This window comes from Protopterus annectens, chromosome 5.part0 (genome assembly GCF_019279795.1).
Source record: "Protopterus annectens isolate FY-2018-M chromosome 5.part0, PAN1.0, whole genome shotgun sequence".
Lineage (NCBI taxonomy): Eukaryota > Metazoa > Chordata > Ceratodontiformes > Protopteridae > Protopterus > Protopterus annectens.
Genome location: NC_056735.1, coordinates 1,448,798,235 through 1,448,821,340, shown reverse-complemented (window position 1 = coordinate 1,448,821,340; position 23,106 = coordinate 1,448,798,235). Strand labels below are relative to the sequence as shown.

Genomic DNA, 23,106 nt, shown 5'->3' with positions numbered 1-23,106 from the left:
GGGGGCACCTGACATCGGGGGCAAGAAAAACTAAAGAAAATCGTGTCGGCTGCATGTTTTATACCCATGACAACCTGATGTCATGAAAGAGGAGACAGCAACCGACGCAGGACCCAAGACTTTGGAATTCAGGCCGACTGAGGGCAACCTGCCAGCAGATTACCCAAATGTAATGACTGCAACAGTGAATACACTCGAACATCTACATTTATGGTAAGTATACACAACTGTACTTTACTGAAATAAGCACAAGTACTAAAGACCAGCCACAGTGAAAGGTATAAAAATATTTAATCATAAAATAGAAAACATGAGAGTACTAAATGTCTTAAGTACAATAAACACCAGAGTTTTTATCACAGGAAAAGTAAAATTAACACAGTTTTAGAGATTCAAACAGATGCTGAGGAACACTACTTAACTAATATCACTGTATTTCCTGATTTGAATAAAGAATAACTGATGATGTCCTTCAAGGATGCATCTGCAGTCCTAACATATGGGTTGTCCTGCCTCAGGCAGCTTTTAGAAGTCTTCGGTAGTAGAAATCTCTGGATCTGACCGACCGGCACTTGCGAACAGCTTCTGCTTCGGGCACCACGCGGCAAGAAACACTGAGGAAAATGGCGTCGGCTGATGCCTTTATACCCAATAAACAGCAGCTATGACGTCGGGTGAAGTGCGACATCAGCCGAGGCCAGACCCAGACTTTGGAATCCGGCCGACCGAAGGGCTGCCCTGAGGCAGGACAACCCATATGTTAGGACTGCAGATGCATACCTGTCGGACATCTACATTTATGGTAGGTACAAAACTGTACTTTCTTCGTGTTTCACTGTTGCAGTCATCACATTTGGGTTATCTGCCTGCAGGTAGCCCTCAGCTGGTCTGAATACCAGAGTCTTGGATTCCTGCGTCGGATGCTGTCTCTTCTTCCATGACGTCCGGTCATCAGGAGTATAAAACATGCAGCCAGTGCCATTACATCAGTCTTTCTTACCATGCGGTGCCTGAAGCAGAAGCAGTTTGCAAGTGCCGGACGGCCGACTCCTGAAATTTTCGTTTTTGAGTTTCAGAACCGAAGTCTTCAAAAAGATAAGTACCCTGTTGGGGATCTTTTTTCTTGCTCCAACGATGTCAGTAAAAGTTAACAATTGTCTTACCTGTGAAAAGCAAATACCTCATAAAGATTTCCATTCCTACTGCATTCCTTGCTTAGGCCCAGACCACGACGTCCCTCGTTGTTGGTTTTGAGCCTTGTTCAACCCCCGAACTATTCGTCGTCAGGCTATCTTTGCAGAAAATTATTTTGGTACTCTGTATCCGTACTCTGAAATGGCTTTGTTAAGCCGTCCGACTACCGATCTTCCGAAAAAACATAGGGATAAAGACAGAAACAGACTGCATAGGTCCAAGACTGCCAACTATGCTTCCATTAAGCTAGTCACCAGTCTGCCAGTACTCAGTGAGGTGCTTTCGCAGTCCCTGATACCCACTACTTCAGATTTGCAGGCCTCTACTGAGACCCATTTGGAGTCCGGTATGCTGCGAGATTCTTCTTCGACTATGGAGCTTACAGATTTCTCTACCTTTGGTGGGTCCGGAGCTGCTGTGCAGGCACCGGCTTCTGAGGGTGTATTCAGGCCTACAGACTTGCATTTTAAACCGACGTCATCTTCTTCAGGCCTAAAACTCGCACCACGCCTAGAAAACCACATGCTTAGGCCCATATGCCTAAAAAACAAATGCTTAGAATGGCTGAAGACCTTATTACCTTAATTAGGGGAAGCCAGCCTTCCCCCCTAAGGGACCTAGTACTGATTTTCCTTTTGATTCTTCTGATCAGGAATATGATATTTCTGTTCCTTCTGATTACCAGGATATGCCTTTATCTACCTGTGAGGATTTTGATGCAGAGGATTCCATTCCCTCTGCTTTCCCTCCAGAAGATTTTTCTTTTGGTGAAACCTTGCACACTCTTAGGGAGCATTTCCGCTGGGAAAGCCAGGATTACTCTGACTCCAAAAAGAGTCTTAGGGAATTCTTACTCCTTCCTCAACACAGGCTTTTAGCTATCCCTCCTGTTCTGGACATTGTAGATGATGCTTTCTTGGAATCTAGCCTTGCCCCAGACAACTTACCTCCAGCTCCCAGAAAACCTGACCGGTATTACAAAGTACCTGACTCTCACAAGTTCCTCTAGAATCCTACTGCAGATCCAGAGACCATTTCCCAAGGACCAAAAGGCATTAAGGCTACTGCTGCCAAAAATCCTCCCCCTTCTGATAGAGATTCTAGAGCCTTGGACAGATGGGAGTAAAAATGTATACACTTCTGCTACTTTGGCCATTAGGGCTTTAAATTGCCAGTTTTATATGTTAAAGTACCAGCAGCATATTACGGGACTGCTTAAACAGAAAATTATGTTGATTCCTGACTGTGCTGAACACAAAGAATTACAGGATTTAATGCACTCTGCAGAACAAGTTGGTAAACATACTTTACAATGTGGTTTTGACTCTTTAGAAGCATCTTGCAGGGCTGCTGTCACTGGGTCTGTACTTAGAAGGCATGCTTGGCTTAAGGTGCAAAACTTGCCAGATCATGTTAAAACTAAATTACTGGATGCTCCCTTAAACCAAGACTGCCTGTTTGGCAACAAAGCAGAATAAGTCCTCAAAAGGATGGAGGAAAAAGCAAAATTTATGCAAACTGTTAAAGATTTCCTACAAGTACAGCCTCACAGATTTAGTAGGCATTGGCCTTCAAAGAATTGGTCCTTTCCAGTCTCTTCCTGGGTTTGGACTGAGAAGGCCTGGAACAGCAGGCCACCTAGGTTACAGTCACAGGCTACGCACAGGCCTAAGCAGTGGGGGGCTCCAATTTCCAAAGCAGGGATTAGTAAACCACCTCCCTACGGAAAAATGGCACAATGACTTAACCTTAACCCTTCCAAGCCCTGCTCAACTGCCTGCTCCCTTAGGAGGAAAGCTCACCCTGCATGCAAATAACTGGGCACTCATTACCCAGGACAAATGGGTTTTGAATATAGTTTCCCAAGGATACAGATTCCACTTCCACACCCTACCAACCCCAAACGGTTGGCCAGACCTACCCCCAAATCAGTGAGCTTAGGCCCAAAAGCAGGTTCTCTATCTTCTAAGTATCAGGGCTATTCAACCTGTCCCAGCAGAACAAAGGGGACAAGGTTTTTATTCCAGACTTTTCCTGGTACCCAGAAAAGACAGCTCCTGGCGTCCTATCCTGGAACTTTCTATTCTAAACACCTTTCTGGTAATCCCAAAATTCAAAATGCTAACACTTCAACAGCTGCTTCCTATGCTAGGCAAAGATGCCTGGTAGGCAACCTTAGACTTAAAGGAAGCTTACCTGCACATTCCAATAAGGGAATCTTGCAGGAAATACCTACGCTTCAGGGCAGGCTCCATGCACTGTCAGTTCTCTGCACTTCCCTTTGGCTTACCTACTGTGCCCAGGGTATTCACAAAGTGTCTAGCTCCAGCCATTGCATTTTGCAGGCAGAGAAATATTCAAATATGCCCATACTTGGACGATTGTCTGATTCAGGCAGAAAGACAGGACTTGCTATTAAAACCTCTGGCATTCGTAAAGAAACTTCTAACCTCACTGGGGTACACCATAAATGAAAAGAAATCTCACCCAGTGCCCCGCCATCATATTATATTCCTGCGAGCAAGCTTGAACACAGCTTCCCAGTTGGCTCTCCTCACACCAGAGAAACACATTTATTTGATAAACTACTTCAAACTATTGGCCACAAAGACCCAGCTATCTGCAAGGAACATTCTGCAAGCCCTGGAGTTTATGGCGTCTTGCACTCTACTAATTCCATATGCAAGACTGCATATGAGGAAACTACAATGGTATCTAAAAAGCCTGTGGTGTCAACATTCTCAGGACCTGGAATCCATGATTCCTATCATTCCTTGTATAAAGACAGAGTTCCTTTGGTGGGCAGTGGCCTGCTACCACAACAAGGGATTCCCTTTCACTCTACCCCCTGCCTCCCAAACCCTAACAACAGATGCATCAGACTATGCATGGGGGGCTCACTTGGCAGGGCAGTGCATTCAGGGCAAATGGAACCCGAGACAGATGCACCTGCATATCAACCAGAAAGAAATGTTAGCTGTACAGAATTCCCTGACAGCCTTCAAAGACCGCATCTTCCAGGACAACTATTGGTAAAGATAGACAACACCACAGTTATGTGGTACGTAAAAAAGCAGGGGGGAACCCACTCGTACTGTCTCTGCAGACTAGCCATGGCTCTATGGAACACAGCCTTGAGCTACCAAGTGCACCTACAAGCTCAATTCCTGCCAGGCAAGCTAAATTCACTGGCAGATGACCTAAGCAGAAATCTCATGGACCCACACGAATGGAAACTGGAACCAAAAATATTCAACCTCTTGAGGAACAAATGGGGAACTCAAGAGGTAGACCTGTTTGCCTCCCCTCAGAACTACCAGTTGGACAAATTCTGCACAAGGACTTCCCACAGTCAAGCTTGGAAGGTGGATGCCCTGTCCTTTACCTGGGAAAGCCTCTCTGTTTATGCCTTTCCCCTTCTGCCTCTCCTCTCGAAGGTTCTGCAAAAGATCAAACAGGACAAGCCAAGGACAATACTTATTGCACCAGACTGGCCACACCAGCACTGGTACCCCCTCTTGCATGGTATGATACTGCTAGAACCATGGCACCTTCCTCAGACCCCTTCCCTGCTGTCCTAGCAGGAGGGCCAGATTCTGCACCCTCAGCTTCAAACCCTGAACCTTGCAGCCTGGCTAATTCCTTGAGCTCTCCAATAACATCCCTCAGTAAGCAGGTGCTGGATGTCATTCTGGAGGCAAGGAGGCCTAGTACTAGAGAATCCTATGCGGAAAAGTGGAAAAGATACTGTTCTTGGAGCCAGACTCAGGGGATGGGCACAATGGTACCCAGCTTACCTCATATTCTTCAGTACAGAAATGCTCCACAAGGGCCTATCCTTCTCGTCAATTAAAATTCATGCCTCTGTCATTTCAGCACATTACTGAGCCACCCTTCTTCTCTCACCCCCTGCTAAAGCAATTCCTTAGAGGAGCCAAAAATTTAAGACCCCCCCAGGAGAGTCCCTACTCCATCCTGGGACCTTAACTTTTGCAACTGCAGAGCTGAAATTCCTTTCTTGGAAAACAGCCTTCCTTCTAGCCATCATTTCAGCAAGAAGTGTGTCTGAATTACAGGCGTTCATGGCAGTGGAACCCATCATTATCTTCCATGCAGACAGGGTTTCCCTCAGGACCAGTCCTTCCTTTATGCCCAAGGTGGTGTCTAGTGTGGCCCTAAATCAGTCCATTCATTTGCCTACTTTTTTCCCTAATCCACAAAACAAAGGAGAACGAATACTGTACTCTCTGGACGTGCACAGACAACTTAGATTTTATTTGGACATGACTAAGCCTCTCAGAAAATCTGAACAGCTGCTAGTTGGCTTTGCTGCAGGGGCAGAGGGGAGGACCATTTCAAAGCCAACCATTTCTAAATTGATAGTCCATTGCATTCATTTCTGCTACAAGCACCATGGAAAACCTACCCCACAGGGGATGAGATCACATTCCGTCAGGACTGCAGCTACCTTTACAGCCTTTCTCAGAGGAGTCCCTACCAGGGACATCCTAGAACCTGCTACCTAGAGCTCTTTATATACCTTCACCAAGCATTGCCACATGCCTGTTTTTTTCTAAATTCAGAGCTGGTTTTGCCACTGCTGTCTTGCAGGGCTTAATAGCTGGCCCTAATGCTCTCTAACTTCCTCCTCCCTTCCTTAGTTTTGGGAATCAACCCAAATGTGATGACTGCAACAGTGAAGTACGAAGAACATAAGTACAGTTGTGTACACTTACCATAAATGTAGATGTTCGAGTGTATTCACTGTCGCAGTCCTGGTTACCCCCTTCCAGCCCCCTGACTTCTCTTGGCTCTACCTTTACTTCTTGTTTGGTGTATTTAAATTTTCTGGTGTATTTGCTTTTTGTTGGAGGTGTACCATAACATATAATTGCTTCCCATTGTGGGGGCACCTGACATCTGGGGCAAGAAAATCTGATGTAATGGCATCGGCTGCATGTTTTATACCCCTGACGACCTGACATCATGGAAGAAGAGACAGCATCCGATGCAGGAATCCAAGACTCTGGTATTCAGGCCAACTGAGGGCTACCTGCAGGCAGATAACCCAAATGTGATGACTGCAATAGTGAATACACTTGAACATCTACATTTATGGTAAGTGTATACAACTGTACTTTCCCTAGCTAACTTAATTAATACAGTAAGGCAAGATTAGATGTTGAGATGCTTACTTCCACAAGGCAAGGTGATGAGCTTCCAACTAAACTGAACTGAACTCAAAGAAAACAAAACCAACTGTTTCTTCCATTGTATGGAAAGCTTTCTACATGGCCCACCTCATAAGTAAGGGTATCTCGTCCAGGGACAAAGAGGTCATAAGATCCCTGTATTCTTCTGTTATAAGGCCAATTATTGAGTACAATGCCCCCTTTAGCGTGTACCTCACAAAGCACATGCAGCAGCTGGGGAGACCACATAGGTTCCTCACCAGGAGACTCCAGGGCCTCAAACCCCTACCCTACACAGATGTGCTAAAAGCTCTTTCCCTCTAGTCTATTTCATACAGACTCCTCAGAGGTGACCTCTGTCTGGCATACAAAGCAATCTCAGACCCGTCTTGATGGGACTGCTGCATATCCACAAGTCGAGCTCCACTAGAGCAGCCTGTATGCATGACCTCAACCTGGTCTGTGATATCAGTAGGACTTGTCAGCGTGACAGGTTTTTGTCCCAGAGACTCACCCATCTGTAGAGTAGGCTCCCGCTCCACATCAAACAGAGTACCTCATTATTCATTTTTAAATGCAACCTGGATAACTGGATGGGAAACAGAAAATACACTCCTGGGATTCCACCTGTATCCCTGCTGGATGGGCTCTGGGTGCTGACTTGTCTAAACGTGGGCAGAACTTTTGGCTAGGCTTATAAGGGCCTCAGGGCCAATACCCTAGTAACCTCCTATGATCTTTTATGAGAGTTCCATCCTCTAATGTACTGGTTATAGAATGACGTTACATTTGATCACCTGACTCTGGTACAATACAAATTCAGAGCTTTGCTAAGATCTGTTGCAGCATTTGAAGATTACAGAACAATTTCAAAAACTTCTACTCTTCCCTTCCAGAATTCTTTGTTTAAACATATACATTTAATCAGTTATAACATTGTTGATGCATTTTTAACACAAGCATCTATACAAGTCAGTGTGATAGTCAAATCACACAAATTTATTTACAAAACTTCAGCTAACTATGCTGACATTTGTTACACATGCACTGCCCTACTCTCTTTGTCACAGATGGCAATATCTGACATAGTCACACACCCCTTCCACTGATATCCACAGTACTTCTGAAGATTCAGAAGAACTTCTCAAAGATCATTGTGGTGACTCCCTTCTGGCCAAGGCAACAATTGTTCTTTCTTCATTTGGAATCAACCAGGGGAGATTACCAAAACAAAAAAAATTCCTCACAGACTAGATTTACTCACACCGGAGGAGGGTGTTTCAACCCGAAGCAGCAAGAAAGCCTGCTGCTAACAAAATCATATTAGCAAAGAGAAAATATCTTCTAGTTGGGTCCAGCAAAAGAACCAGCACCCATTCAGGGATAATTTATTTTGTTTTACAGTATTTGTATGACTTACTATTCTATGACTTGTCTTACTCCTTTGTACGTTAATTGTATGACATAAAATATAGAGCAAAAGTAATAAAAAATAGTATAAACTTGCATATTATTTTTTTTATTATTTTTTGGAATGTGTGTTGCTTTATGTTGTACAATAAACATCACTCATGAATTGTTTGGATTCTTGACCTTTATTGAATGGTTTTGGTTGTTGCTAGTTGAATTGTGGTGGTATCTTAATTTTGTGTTGGAGAAGTTAACACTTGCTCCATTTGAAGCAGCTCATCTGGCTGCCTTGAGATTCTTAACATGGAAAACAGTTTTGTTGATTGCTTTGACCTCGTCAGAAGAACAGCTTTTGGAACTTCTGATTAGTTGTTTGTTGTGGAGGTGAGAAAAAGGGCAATCTGTATCAAAGCAGGCTGTTCCCAAATGGTTGTCTCAGGCTATTAACTTTTGTTATTTCTACCACAACAAAACTATTCCAGGCATGGTCTTCAGGTTTAGGTCGGGCTTTGTTAGGACCATTTTCCAGGGACAACTGGGCCCTCCCTCTTCCACCTCCCAGCTATTTTAAACTATGGTAATCTACACACGTTGCTAAGGCTACTGCAGCAGCAGCAGTCTGCGGGAAGAACATATTACTGTGTAAACAGATGTTTGAATGATCACTGCTGCAGTAGTCGCTCCCTCCAACCATCCCCCTTGTTTTTGTGTTCGTTTATACCAGGATGTGGATGTTTTCTTAAAGTATTCTCTGGGGTTAGCCTCCTTCTCTCAGTTGGAATGAAAGCTGTTAAGGGCCAAATGAAAAAAAAACAGCTGAAATGAATTCCTATGCTAGCTTGAAACAACTCCAATCATAAGTGGCACTCTAGCAAAAAACAGATAGATGTTTATTAAGCACTTTCATCGTACAGTGAACTTTTTCAGAATAAATAATGTAAGAAGCTCTGAAGGTCTTAGTTTCCAAACCTAACTTTTTAATCCGCTAGTGGTTTGGATATGTAGAAGGTGCCCTAAAGCTTTGGAAGCTGACTGGCAGGCCAAGAACTTTTAACAAATTTTTCAGGAAAACATTTGGGAACAGCCACTTCCTACCTCAGGATATTTAATGTTGTCATTACTTCCAGCTTACACTTGCATAGTTGTCTGCTTTCTCCCAGAAACCTTTACCGAGTCTTAGTAAGGCAAGCTTGAACTATCTGTCAAGGAAGCAGTTGGTTAGTGGTTACCTCAATATTGTGCAAGTACCAAATAAATCAAATAAATGAAAATTCCAGTAGATGTATAGCTCTAGTGAATTTTTTGAGGTTTGTGTACCTGTTTCAAGCACTGGAAATAAGTCTACACAATCATAGTAATTTTAAAGTTAAATCTAATGTTGTTAATCTTCTTTCCATTCATCACTGATGGGTAGTCGGCCTAATACCAAGCTCGCCCCAGCCAAAAACTCTCAAGCTAAGCTTCTACCCACAATGCCCTTCTCCTTGTTACCCCAGATCTTGTTTGCCGCATAGCCGTAAAGCCGCATTTCAGCCGAGCTGTCAGCTAAGTGGAAACTTTTTGATATTTTGTGGAAAAATTTGCCTATTAGCTTGTCATTTGTGGCATATATCCATTAATCTTTATATTTACAGTTAGATTAATCTTTTAAGGACCATTGGTGGTACGGCCTTCTCTCTTTATCCTTATGGTATTCCTTGAATACCATTTCTGGTATTTCTTCTCTCCTTCCCTTTTTTCTGTCCAGTTGCATGTTTTTGACTCTGGATAGATACTGTGTGTATTTAGATAGGTTTAGACATAGAGAGAGTAGAATTTACATTTTTCTCTGAAGATTTTGATTGTTGTGTTTAACTTTTTCATTATGTCTGATAAGATGGGTACATCTAGTTTCAAGCATTGTACTTCATGTAATGGTAAACTTCCGAATAGTGACTCTCACGATGATTGTGTCTATTGCTTGGGGGTGCCCCATCTTTTGGTGCAACCTCCCTGTGTTATTTGTCAAAGTTTCAGCCAGCACACCCTGAACAAGTGTAAGAATGTTAATACTGAAGGGCCTACTTAAGTTGCCCTTTTCAGAGGCCCTTTCTGCGACGGAGGTCTCAACTCCTCCTAGGAAGGGTAAGAAAAAGCACCATTTGGTCCCCTCTTCACCCTTGGGTGACCAGGGTAAGTTTGTGAAACCTAAAGTGCAAAAACCTTCTTCGGAGGATAAGTCTGCCTCGTCTGCTCCAGGTACTACGACTGTTACTATATCGGCGCCGTCTTAGGCTCTGGTACTCTCTCTGTCACTGACTATAGAACTCGTCTCCCCTATTACGACTTCGGTACTGGGTGCCGCTTCGGCACAGTGCACGCCTTCGATGCCCATCTCTGCAATGACGATTGAACCTTCCGTATTGGCTTCAAGTGCCCCTTTGGCACCAGGCTCTTTTACGGTTCCGACAAGAATGGATTTGACCCCACTGCTCTCAGTCTCCAAAGTTGAGACATTGGTGCCAGTAGATTCCACACCACGGTCCCGATAACTCTCTGTACATAGACCCATTTCTAGGCCAAGTGTATAGCCCGTTTCTAGATCGACCTTACTCTCTGTCGAGAGTATCCACTAGATCCACCAAGAGATGGATTGGACTGCAGGCTCTTCGGTTCGTGGCACGGTTCTGAGTGTTTCTTCGGTTCTGTCCTCAGTGCCGGGAGCTTTGTCTGCTCTGATCCTGCTTTTGAGGCTCCATCTTTGGGAGTGGGTTTGGCAGAGCGGGGTGTGACCCAGGTTCCAAGGTTGTCCTCTTTTCCAGGTTCCCATCCCTCTTTGGGCGGACCTGCTTTCTGTGCGAGAGAGAGGGCGCTTGCTTCTGGAAGCATTGCGGTGATGTCAGATCCCCAGATTTCTCCCCCTGAGGTACAGCTGCCACAGGCCACCTCCCCAGGACTCCAGGCAGGGAAGCCACAGGAACCCCCTGTACAGGGTACCCACTCTTCTGAGTCCTCCTCAGAAGACCCCACTGAGGAACCCTCACAGAAGAGATCATGCAAGAGGAAGCATGTAGCCTGAGGAGTGTCTAACAGAGGACATGGATTTCAATAATGCTGAAGGGTCCCCACGGTCACCCCCTGATGATGTCTCCTTCAGAGACATCCTTGAAATGCTGAAACAGAGGGGTGACTGGAAGCCCGTTAATCCTTCTTCCAAGGAGTCTGTGTTCCTGCAGGCTTTCCATGCCCAGCCATCTACCTCTTGGGTGACCCCATCTGCAGACGAGCTGGGTCAGCTCATGGTGCAGCGCACCTGGAAGAACCCTGATTCTGTTGAGCTGATCCCTCAGAGACCCGACAAGATACTTTCTCCACCCGAGGAAAACCCACATTGGTCCAGAGATTTAGCAGTCGATGCTATGTTGGTGGTGGCGACGGCCACGAAAAAGGATCTAGCTGAAGAGAGTCATACTGTCCATCTGCCCAATAGAGAGTCTCGGGCTGTGGACAGATTGGGGAAATGAGTCTTTGCATCAGAGACATTTCCATACGGTCTCTGAACTACTTGGCACATTTTACGAGGCTCCAAAGAGAATTGATCTCTGCACTCTCTGGAACACTCACAGGACAGATGTCTGATGAGATAATGGATAAAGTTGCTTCACAGCTCGCAACCCTGGAATCAATCTCCAACTCGTCCATGAGGTTGCTTTCACACGCAACCGAAGGGGCGGCTAGAGCTGCGGGTTCAGGCATAGTTATGAGACTTCATGCCTGGATGCGCATTTGTGACCTCATGGATCCCTTCAAATCTTCCTTTCTGAATGCTCCCATCGAAGCATCTTCCCTATTTGGCTCCAAGGTAAAGGACACTCTGGCCAGGTGTGAGCAGGATGGTAAGACCCTGTCTGCCGTAGGTCTATGTTTTTCCAATCCTCAATGTTCCTTCTCTAGGAACCAGAGGAGTGGGAAGATATGGCACAAAAAATCTTGGGGCCCTTTCCATGCCACACATGGTGATGATGCCCCCAGGGGCAAAGGGGGGGGGTAACAATTCTGGAAGACACCCCTATTGATGCAGAGGGGGTCCACATAACCACAGCCCCAGAGACTCCTGTGGGCAGCCTTACCAGCACTCCTGAAGAGCGGCCCGATGCAGAATATCATTACCAGAGGTTACACCATTCCCCTCATTACTTGTCCAAAACTTCCAACAAAACTCCCCGACATTCCACCCAGTCAGAGGGAAGAAGCAGCTTCAGAAATAAAAAAGCTGTATCAAAAAAGTGTCATCCAACTAGTCCCACCAGACCAGTGCAGATCCAGATTTTACTCAAGATTCTTTTTGGTGCCAAAAAACACGGGACTGGAGACCATTCTGGATCTCAGCAGTTTGAACAAGTCTGTTACCCAAATTAAATTCCGGGTGGTCACGGTTCAGTCCTTTCTCCCTTTTCTAAGGGAGGGTGATTGGATGTGCTTGATAGTTCTCCGGGACGCGTATTACCACATCAAAATGGACCAATGCTCCAGGAGTCTACTTCACTTCTGGCTAGGAGCCAGTCATTACCAGTTTTGTGACCTGCCATTCGGTCTCTCTACAGCCCCCAGAGTGTTTACAAAGTGCATGGCAGTGATTACAGCTCACCTGAGACTGCAAGAATTCTGGGTGTTTCCATATTTGGACGATTGGCTCCTTACCTCCCCCACCAAGCATCTTCTGGTAACAGCCCAGCAATACACCCTTTCTCTGGTAGAAATTTTGGGGATATCTGTGCACTGGGAGAAATCCAACCTTACTCCGGCCCAGCAGATAGAATTCATAGAATTCATTGGAGCAGTCTTGAACACTCGATCCTGTTTGTTGTCACTCCCAGCTCACAGATTTCAGAGATTGAGGTTCAGCTCCAGGTGATAGTCCATCAAAACAAAGTCTCAGCGAGAGAGGTTCTTCAGGTCCTAGGATCCATGGCAGCTTCCTTTCCAATAGTGCCTTTTGTGAAACTGCACATGTGAATTCTCCAATGGCTTCTTCTCTCTCAGTGGTTCCCGAACCATCACCCTCTATGTTTTCAGATTCAGATAACCAACTCTTGCAAGCAGGACCGTCTTTGGTGGATGAGGCCAGACACAGAACTTTGGAGCCGGCCATTCCAGTCCCCTCATCCCAAGGCAATTCTGACCGCGGATGCTTCCCTAATTGGGGGGGGGGGTGGCATTTCCAGGGAAAGACAACCCAAGGTGCATGGTCCACATTGGAGGCCAAACTGCATGTTAATGTTCTAGAACTAAAGAGTGGTGCTGTTATCATTGCAAGCATTCCAAATGGTTCTTCCTTCTGGGACGATTGCAATTCAGTCAGACAACATGTCAGTAGTCTGGTATATCAACAAGCAAGGATGAACCAAGTCATACCCCCTGTCTCGAGAAGCCATAAGAAGTTGGCAGTGGGCGATAGCTTCCAACCGCTTTCTGATAGCAACGCATATCCCAGGGAACTCCAACGTGATTGCAGACAAGTTGAGCAGATTTGCCCCATGAATAGTCTCTCAATCCCGAAGTAGCGGCAGAAATTATCAGCCGTTGGGGCCAGCCTTGCTGTGACCTTTTCGCCTCCCCATCCAACAGCAAATGCAGCAGCTATTTTGCCCTATTCCCCCCAAAGGGGGAGTCCCCGAGGGATGCTGTGATTCATGATTGGCCCACGGCACTTCTTTATGACTGTCCCCCCCATTCCTCTAATTCCACAATTCATAAAGAAAGCTATTCGGTTGAAATGCAAAGTGATCCTCATAGCCCCCTTTTGGCCTCGACAAGTTTGGTTCCCCTTCCTTCGGCCTCATCTGTTATATCCACTGTGGATTCTGGACCCTCTTCCAGACCTGATTTCTCACCCCCCGAAGGGTTGAGTCACCATTCTGTCCAGTTTCAAGCTGACAGCTTGGTTTCTCCACTTCTGTTAGTTGCCAGGCAGGATGATCTCATCTCACCTGTTCCACCAGAAGACTTTATCGGTACAAATAGAAAAGGTTTTCTATTTGGTCAAAGGAAAAGATGCTAGATCCGTACTTGGATCCAGTCACAGCAGTCTTACAATATCTGCCTAAGTTTTTTGAAGAGGGAGCCGCAGCCTCTACCATACGAGTACATCTGGCGGCAATTTCAGATTACCATAATGGGCTTGATGGTACTCCTCTCATATCACTACGTTTATGTAAAACTTTTCTCAAAGGAGTTTCTCATATTAGACATCCAATCAGACAACCCACATAGCATTGGGACCTCAAGTTTGTTCTCCAGTCTTTAACTCATCCCCCCTCCCCCTTTGAACCTGCAGCGAAATGTGACCTCAAATTCTTGTCATGGAAATCTGTCTTTTTTGTAGCAATCATGTCAGCCAAACAAATTTCAGAATTGCAGGCATTGTGCACCAAAATACCCTATCTAATCTTCCACAAGGACAGAGTATCACTCTGGATGACCTCATCTTTTCTCCCTAAGGTTGTCTCTGACTTTTCCATCAGTCAGTCTATTGACCTACCAGTATTTTTCCCATACTTCTCTAATGAAGGAGAATACTGCCTACATTCCTTGGATGTACACAAGCAGTTGAGATTTTATTTAGACAAACAAAGCAACACGTAAGACTGACCAACTTTTCATTTCCTTTTCTGGGCCTAGAATGGGAAATTCTGCCTCCAAGGTCACTTTATCAAAATGGCTAAGGGACTGCATATGTTTCACTTATTCATTTTGCAAAAAAACCTATGCCACAGAATATTAAAGCCCATTACACTAGATCAATGGCAATTTCTGTAGTCCTCCATTCCATGGCTTATATGGACGACATTTGTGCAGCAGCCACTTGGGCTAAACCCTACACTTTTATCAATCATTACAAATTGGATGTGGTCTCCAGAGGGAGAGCTGCCTTCAGCTCAATGGTTCTCATGAACGTTCTTCCATAAAGACCACCCAAGGGTCTCAAGGTAGCTGGGGAGTCTGTCCCATCAGTGATGAATGGAAAGAAGATTAACAACATCAGATAAAGAAGTTATATTTTACCATCTGTGTTATTGATCTTCTTTCATTGATCACCTCCCACCCTCCTTCCCCTGACAAAGTCTCCTGGGGGGTTACTCTGGGTCCAAGTAGTGTCTCAAGGCATTTGCGCAGAAATGGCCGCTGCTTTACTTGTATAACATGGCAAACTCTATCTGAGGTAACAGGGAGAAGGGCTTTGTGGGTACAAGCTTAGCTCAAGAGTTTTTGGCTGGCGCGAGCTTGATATTTGGCCGACTCAGTTCCGATGGCTCGGAACCAAACCCATCAGTGATGAATGAAAGAAGATCAACAACACTGATGGAACGTTATGGTAAGACATAACTTCTTTTTTAAACCAGTTACTGAGTAAAATTGATGTCATCTTTGACAACAGAAAACAAGGTTTAAACCAATTACAGTCCAGTTTTTCAATTTTAGACTTAAAAAATACATCTACAAAAGACCATAAAACAAAACAAAAAAAAAAAAAATAATTTTAGATGGGTATTTAGATGCCAATTTAGTTAATAATGTTGTGCTGTTTTGCTGTTTGACCAGTAGATGGCAATGATTCAAAGCTTATTTAATGAGTTGCTGGTGAGGGAGTTTTTTTTATCTGGTGAAGTTCACAGACATTGTAGTGAACAAAAGTGCTTATGAAATAAATGTGTGAGGTTGAACACTGGGGTCTAAATGTGCTTTATGGTCTTTCGTACACAGTTTTTGTTTGTTTTTGAGGACATTTTTTATGGTCTTTTGTACACAGATTTTTTTTGTTTGTTTTTGAGGACAGTTCAGTAAAAGACAGATGCATTCTAATCAATGACCGTATTCATTTATTATTTATTATTATCAATGGACTTTATGGCAACTCATATCCTGGAAGCCTTGATTCCACTATGTAGAACTAATTAATTAATTAGTTAATAAACGGTGATGAAAGCAAAACATTACACACTGTGTACCCAGATCTGGCCAAAACTTTGTAACAATTCCCCACTCAGGCATAGTAGAAAAGTTAAATAAACTGGGAATAAACTCCCTATGTCACCTGTTGGGTTGCTAGCTGGCTCACAGATAGAATGCATTAAATCGAAATAGGAGACGTTACTTCCACAAAGAGACCAGTCACTAATTGTGTCCCCCCAGGGTTTTGTACTGTTACCTTTCTTGTTTAGCATCTACTTTTCTGAAGGGAAAGCCAATGAAAGGGCTCTGGATGACAAAGTTTACAGATGACTACAGGCGAGCAGCAGCCATTGAATCCCAAAATGACTTGGCCATCCTGCAGGAAGGTTTGTTCCAAATAAATAACTGGTGCCAAAATAATGGTGTAAAACTAAATGCCAAAAAAATGTGTTATTGTGTCCTTTGGGAAGTCCTCTACCCCAGGAAACTACCACATTGACAGTATGCCCCTAAGAGTTAACCCAGTTATTAGGGATTTGGAAACTTATCTAGACAGTGACCTAACTTTTGACCAACATGTGTCTATTATTTTAAGAAAGTCCTTCTATATTGCATATCTTGTAAACAAAGGGATTGTGCCTAGATCTAGGGGATGTCATTGTCCCCCTTTATTCAGCCCTCATTAGGCCAATCATTGAATATAATGCCATCTTTGGCATGTATCTCTCCAGAAACATGCAACTGCTGAACGCCCACAGAGATATCGTACTAAAAGGATAGAGGGCCTAAACAACATGTCCTACATGGACTGACTCAAAGCCCTGTCATTATAGTTTGTATCCTACAGACTGCTAAGAGATTACCTATGTTTGGCATACAAGGCATCCTCCAACCCATTACCGATGCATTTTCTTCACATCAGCAAGTCAAATGGCATCAAAAATACTCAGTCTAGGTATCTAAACCTCTTCAGCAACATCAACAGAATAGTTTGGCGGGACAGGTAGATTTCACAGGGGATACTGCTCTTCTGGCACAGACTCCCCACCCACATAAAACAAAGTTCATCCTTGTCCATTTTCAAGCACAATGTATATCTGTGGGTGAGTAACAGGAAATTTACCTCAGGACTGCCCCCTGTACTATTGATTTTCAAAGGCTGCTCCTAAATGCTTGATCGCATGCATGGGACCCTCCAACTTTTTATAGTATGATTCCGGTTATTCTCATTGGGGTAATATACAACTGTCAGCCATGGAGTGGATAAAGCCAGTCTGTACCAAATGGAATAGGTTATTTCAAGCACAAAAAGGGAAATTGGTTAAGCTTAGAAATAGCCCACAAGGGTACCTAGCCTAGTACTTGCTTATGAACCTATTGGCAGACATATTTAAGGCAAATTGTCTAGTAAAGTCCAAACCTTTAAAGGGATGGTTGCAGTTACTACCAGGAGCGGTATTTCTTTACAATTGCTAGGGGTGATTTGCTGTTAGTTTGGGCCTATGTGGAAGTATGACACGATAATGAGCCCGCAAAATAGATGACTGTAGCAAGCAGGTAGGGTAATGTAAGTGTGGAGACTGCAATCTAAAGGTTACCAAGCAAAAAGAAGGGCAAATCTGACAAAAAGGGTAAAAAATAAAAATGAGTTAATAAAACTAATAGCAATTACACATTTCTGTACAGATGACTCCCAGAAATTGAGCAAGAAAATGAAAACTGCAGGACAGCACAGAAGCATATTTGGGCATGTAGTGTGAACTAACTGTAACCATACAGGCAGCGGATGCTGCATCACTTTATCTTTGGGCTCTAACTTTTGAAACTAAAGCACTACAGACACGAGGAAACTTTGTTTCACTATGAGTGCTGATGCTGCATTACCTAATTGGTTTGTTTGACCGGTTGGTGAATTGAATTACAAGAGACCTTTACAGCCATGACCTTGTTTAAGTAATAAACAATCATACAAACATTCTTGTCTAATACAGATAAGCATCTAAGATGTCAATTTAGTGACTGGATAAACATCACCCATAGTAAGTACAGTGCAGTATAGAATAGTCCTCAACCAGAGAAAATTGTAGACAATCACAGCAGTTGTTGCCAGAAGCCACACCATAATACAGTGAGACTATAACTATCAACATCTGCAAGATTTGTTAACCTGACTGACAGCTAGAGGATCGGCTTGAATGTAAGGAGTCTTGTGAGCTGATATGCAGCCAGCATCTAGAAATGAATTCAGTATGATGGTTAGGTCACATTGCTGCAATGCATGTGGTTTTAGATAGTTTCATAGTACTGTCTGAAATAGGACCAGGGTTACGTTGCTTTCTACCCAACAGGGTGGGGTAGAATTCCATAACTTCAGAGCTTAAACTGAAAATGCTTTGCTTCCATTTAGGAGATAATATGAATGAAGTGAAGGAATCAGTAACAAAGGAGGATAGTAAAACAAGTAAAGGAACGACGTGCTAGGAATATTATCATGTTCTTAGTGATGTATAAATTCCAAAGTAAACAAGATTGATTATAAAACAAAATGAATCGTGGGAGCTAAAATAGTCCTTTTCTGTTCATTTGTATGTTTTTCCTATAGGAGCTTCTACGTCTTTTTGGCATCCCTTACATCGTGGCTCCTATGGAAGCTGAAGCTCAGTGTGCTTTCCTCGACCTAACAGATCAGACTGCTGGAACCATCACTGATGATAGTGATATTTGGCTGTTTGGAGCACGGCATGTTTATAAGAACTTCTTTAGTCAAAACAAGTATGTGGAATACTACCAGTTTGTGGATTTCCACAATCAATTAGGTAAGAAGCAACATTTCCAGGTCAGTCACATTATTTATTTTTCACAATTAGGGTAACTTGGCATATCATTACCATCTTCAGTTGGCAGTGCATTAAGTTTAGATGCATAGCTTGAACACAGAGGCATTGTTTAGAACAACTCTGTGGTTCAAGAGGTGGGAAAGGTAGATTAGATTTTCAATGATCACAAGAAAATTAGATTGTAAAAGAAAATAAAAAGATCAGCATGAATGTCTCTTAAAGATATGCTAGCATTTGATAGTATCATTTTTTATAGAAAAAAATAATTATGTTATATTTGTGTGTTAGTCATGCATTAAGAGCAGTCATATATAATTAACATTGCTTTTCTGCTAGCTTATCATTTATCAACTGTGCATCACAAAAACTGAAATTTCAAATATACTTTTTACAGTTTTTCAGTTTATAGCACAATTATGTACTCTAGAAATACTGTGTCATGCTCCATTTTCTTGACAGTTGAAAGTGTAGTGTATCTATAAGTAACATTCTATACTGTCATCACTTCAGTGCATCAGCTGTGGGATTGTCACATTAGTATTTCACTTTTGTCAAGTTTGTGTAACTAGAATTGTAAGAATTATCCGTGATTGTAACAGGTTGACTGATAAAACGCTTCCATATTTTGTTATTTTAATGGGACTACCTTTCTGTGGGAGTTTTTTTATTCTAATTCTGGATACTCGTAAGGCTTAAGTATGTTTTTTTTTATTCTTGCATTGTCTGCAGCAGTTTCTATTTCTTGAATATGTTTGCTTTGATCAAATATCTTATCATATCATGCATCCTTTCGTATTATCCATGGACAACAAAATAGTTGTTACCTTGCAGACAGCAGCTGTTTCAGGTTATTTTCCAACAACTGCTGATTTCTCACTTTTCTGAGGGTTATATAGATTACTTGAGTGTCTGTCAAAGTACAGATGTTCTTCGTATTTCACTGTTGCAGTCCATTACATTTGGTTATTTGCTTGCAGTTTGCCATCAGTCGACCTGATTAACAAAGCCTTAGGTCCTGCATCGGTTACTGTCCCTTCTTCCATGACATCAGGTTGTCAGGGGTATAAAACATGCAGCCGACGCCATTACATTAGTCTTTCTTGCCGTGCGGTGCCCAAAGCAGAAGCAGTTCTTGCAAGTGCCGGTTGGCCGACTCCTGAAATTTTCATTTTCGAATTTCAGAACCAAAGTCTTCAACTAAAAGCTAAGTACCCCGTTGGGAAACTTTTTCTTGCTCCTTCCCGATGTCAGTAAAATTTAATAATTGCATTACTTGTGGAAAGCAAATACCTCATAAAGATTTTCATTCGTACTGTATTCCTTGCCTAGGCCCTGACCACGACGTACCTTGGTGTCGGTTTTGTGCTTTATTTAATCAGCACACTATACGTCGTCGGTATATTTTTGCCTCTACATATTTCGGTTCTCGATTTAATTATCCAGAAATGTCGTCGGTTAACCATTCGACTACCGGGATTCTGAAAAAACACAAAGACAGAGACAGGCTGCCGAGGTCCAAAACTGCCGACGACGCTTCTCCTAAGCCAGTCGCCAGTTCGCCGGTAGTCAGAGAGGTGCTTTCGCAGCTCCTTATACCCGCTACTTCTGATTTGCAGGCCTCTACTGAGACCCATTCGGAGTCCGGTATGCCGCGAGATACTTCAACTATGGAACCCGCAGATGTCTCTACCTTGGATGGGTCCGGAGCCGCTGTGCAGGCACCGGCTTCTGAGGGTGTATTCAGGCCTACAGACTTGCATATTAAATTGACGCCTCCTTCATTACTATGGCCTAAATCTCGATCCAAGTCTAAAAAACTGATGTCCAGGTCACATGCTCAGGCCTCCATGCCTAAAAAACAAATGATAAAAATGGCTGAAGATCTAATAACTCTAATCAGGGGTAGCCAAGCCCCCCCCCCCCCCCAAGAGGCCTAGAGCTGAGCTTGATTATGAATCTTCTGATTAGGATTCTGTTTTTTCTGACTCTTCTGATGACCTGGATTTGTCCTTACCTACTTATGAGGAATTCTGATGCAGATGACTCTATTCCCTCTGCTTCCCCTCCTGAGGGAAAACCTTACATACTGTAAGGGAGCATTTTCATTGGGAAAGCCAGGAATTTGCTGATTCAAAAAAGCGGCTTAGGGATTTTCTTCTCTTACCTCAGCATAGGCCTTTGGCTATTCCTCCTGTACTAGATATTGTTGACTATGCTTTCTCGGAATCTAGTTTGGCCCCTGATTCCCTGCCTCCTGCTCCCAGTAAATCAGACAGATACTACAGGGTCCCAGAGTCCCACAAGTTCCTTTTCAAAAATCCTATTGCAGATCCAGAGACTATTTATCAGGGGCCCAAGGGCATTAAGGCTTCTACTGCTAAAAATCCTATCCCTTCTGATAGAGACTACAGGGCGCTGGATAGATGGGGAAAAAGGTTTATACTTCAGCAACTTTGGCAATTAGAACTTTAAACTGCCAATTTCATATGTTAAAATATCAGCAACATGTTATTGGACTGCTTAAACAGAAAATGATGATTGCTGACTGTGTGGAAAATAAAGACTTACAGGATTTAATGCATTCTGCTGAACAAGTTGGAAAACTTACTTTGCAATGTGGTTTTGATTCTTTAGAGGCCTCTTGCAGGGCTGCTGTTACTGGGTCTTTGCTTAGAAGGCATGCTTGGCTTAAGGAGCAATCTTTGCCTGATCATGTTAAAGCTAAATTGTTGGATGCTCCTTTAAATCAGGACCGCCTGTTTGCAACAAGGCTGAAGAAGTTCTTAAAAAGATGGAAGATAAAGCTAAATCTATGCAAACTGTTAAAGATTTTTTACAAGTTCAACCTCCTAGATTTAGTAGGCACTGGCCTTCTAAGAATTGGTCCTTTCCAGCCCCTTCCAGATCTTCTCAAGCCAAACTCAGACACAGCAAAATCACTAGGTTTCAGTCCCAGTGGTCTCACAGAACTAAGCAGTGGGGGGCCTCCACTTCCAAGTCTGGGAATAACAAGACACCCCCCTATGGTAAACTGTTTCACTGACTTCCTTTTAAAATTTCCAAGCACTTATCTTTTGAATGCCCCTTTGGGGGGAAAGATTGCTCTTCATGCAAAGAACTGGGAACTCATTACCCAGGACAAATGGGTTTTAAATATAGTGTCCCAGGGATACAGATTTCACTTCCACACATTGCCAGCACCAAGTGGATGGCCGATCCTACCCCCAAATCAGTGGGCAAATTCTCAAAAACAAGTACTTTCCCTCTTAAGCATGAGGGCTATTCAGCTGGTACCAGAAGAGGAAAAGGGACAAGGTTTCTATTTCAGACTTTTTCTGGTACCCAGAAAAGACAAATCATGGCGTCCAGTCTCCTGGACCTATCTACTCTAAACACCTTCCTGGAGATTCCAAAATTCAAGATGCTGTCTCTTCACCAATTACTTCCTATACTAGGCAAAAATGCCTGGTTGGCAACACTAGATTTAAAAGAAGCATACCTGCACATCCCAATCATGGAATCTTGCAGAAGATACCTATGCTTCAAAGCAGGCTACATGCACTATCAGATGTTCATCGTGCATACAGCTGCAGTCCTTACATACGGTTTCTCCTGCCGTCAGGCGGGTCCTCGGTCGGCCGAATTCCAAAGTCTAGGTCCGGCGTCGGTTGTTGTCACCTTCTTCCCTGACGTCAGTGCGACAGGGGTATATAAGACACGGCCGACGCCATTTTCTTCAGTCTTTTTTGCCGTGCGGTGCCCGAAGCAGAAGCAGTTCGCAAGTGCCGGTTGGCCAGCTCCTGAAATTATGAAAATTTGGAAACCGAAGTCTTCTTTAAAGCTAAGTACCCCGTTGGGGAAACTTTTCTTGCCTCAGACCGATGTCAGACAAAGTTAACAATTGTATTTCCTGTGGGAAGCAAATACCGCATAAGGATTTCCATTCCCTCTGTATACCTTGTTTAGGCCCAGACCACGACGTCTCGGGCTGTCACTTTTGTGCTACCTTTAATAAACGCACTATTAAGCGTCGGGCGGAGTTCGCCCAGCACTTTTTTGGTAAAGCCTTTAACTATATAATGACTTCGGAGACTCCGACTACTGTTTTGTCCATAAAACGCAAGGACAAAGACCGACACACGAGGCCCGCGGTCTCAACCGACACCATGCCAAGACCGGTTACACGTGGTCCGGTTCTCAGTGAGGCGCCTACGCAGCCCCTGACTACCAACAACGCTTCTCTGGCGGTGTCCTCTGTATCCGAGACCGCAGGATCCTCGGCCCACACCCTGACTACAGCTACCAAAGCCACTGTGAGTGTTGAACCTCTTAATGTGGACAGATCTACTTCCACCCATGGTGTCTTCAGACCTTCTTCTTCCTTTTCCATCAAGGCCTTTACCAAGTCTAAATCAACCATGCACTCCCAGAGGCCTGTTGCACAGGGCCCATCTACAGGCCCCATGCCTAAAAAGCAGATGCTCAAAATGGCTGAGGATTTAATTACTCTTATCAGGGGTTCACAACCCCCACCGGACAAG

The 23,106-nt window shown here is 43.7% G+C and overlaps 1 protein-coding gene across 1 annotated transcript in view; it reads left to right on the top strand.

Annotated features, from left to right (window-relative positions):
- The window catches only part of LOC122801730 (DNA excision repair protein ERCC-5-like), a 941,093-nt gene that overhangs the window by 560,676 nt on the left and 357,311 nt on the right, over positions 1–23,106 (top strand). The window contains exon 12 of the mRNA XM_044071253.1: positions 18,331–18,544. Within this exon, the coding sequence (XP_043927188.1) occupies positions 18,331–18,544 (214 nt within the window). The remainder of the gene's footprint in view (positions 1–18,330; positions 18,545–23,106) is intronic.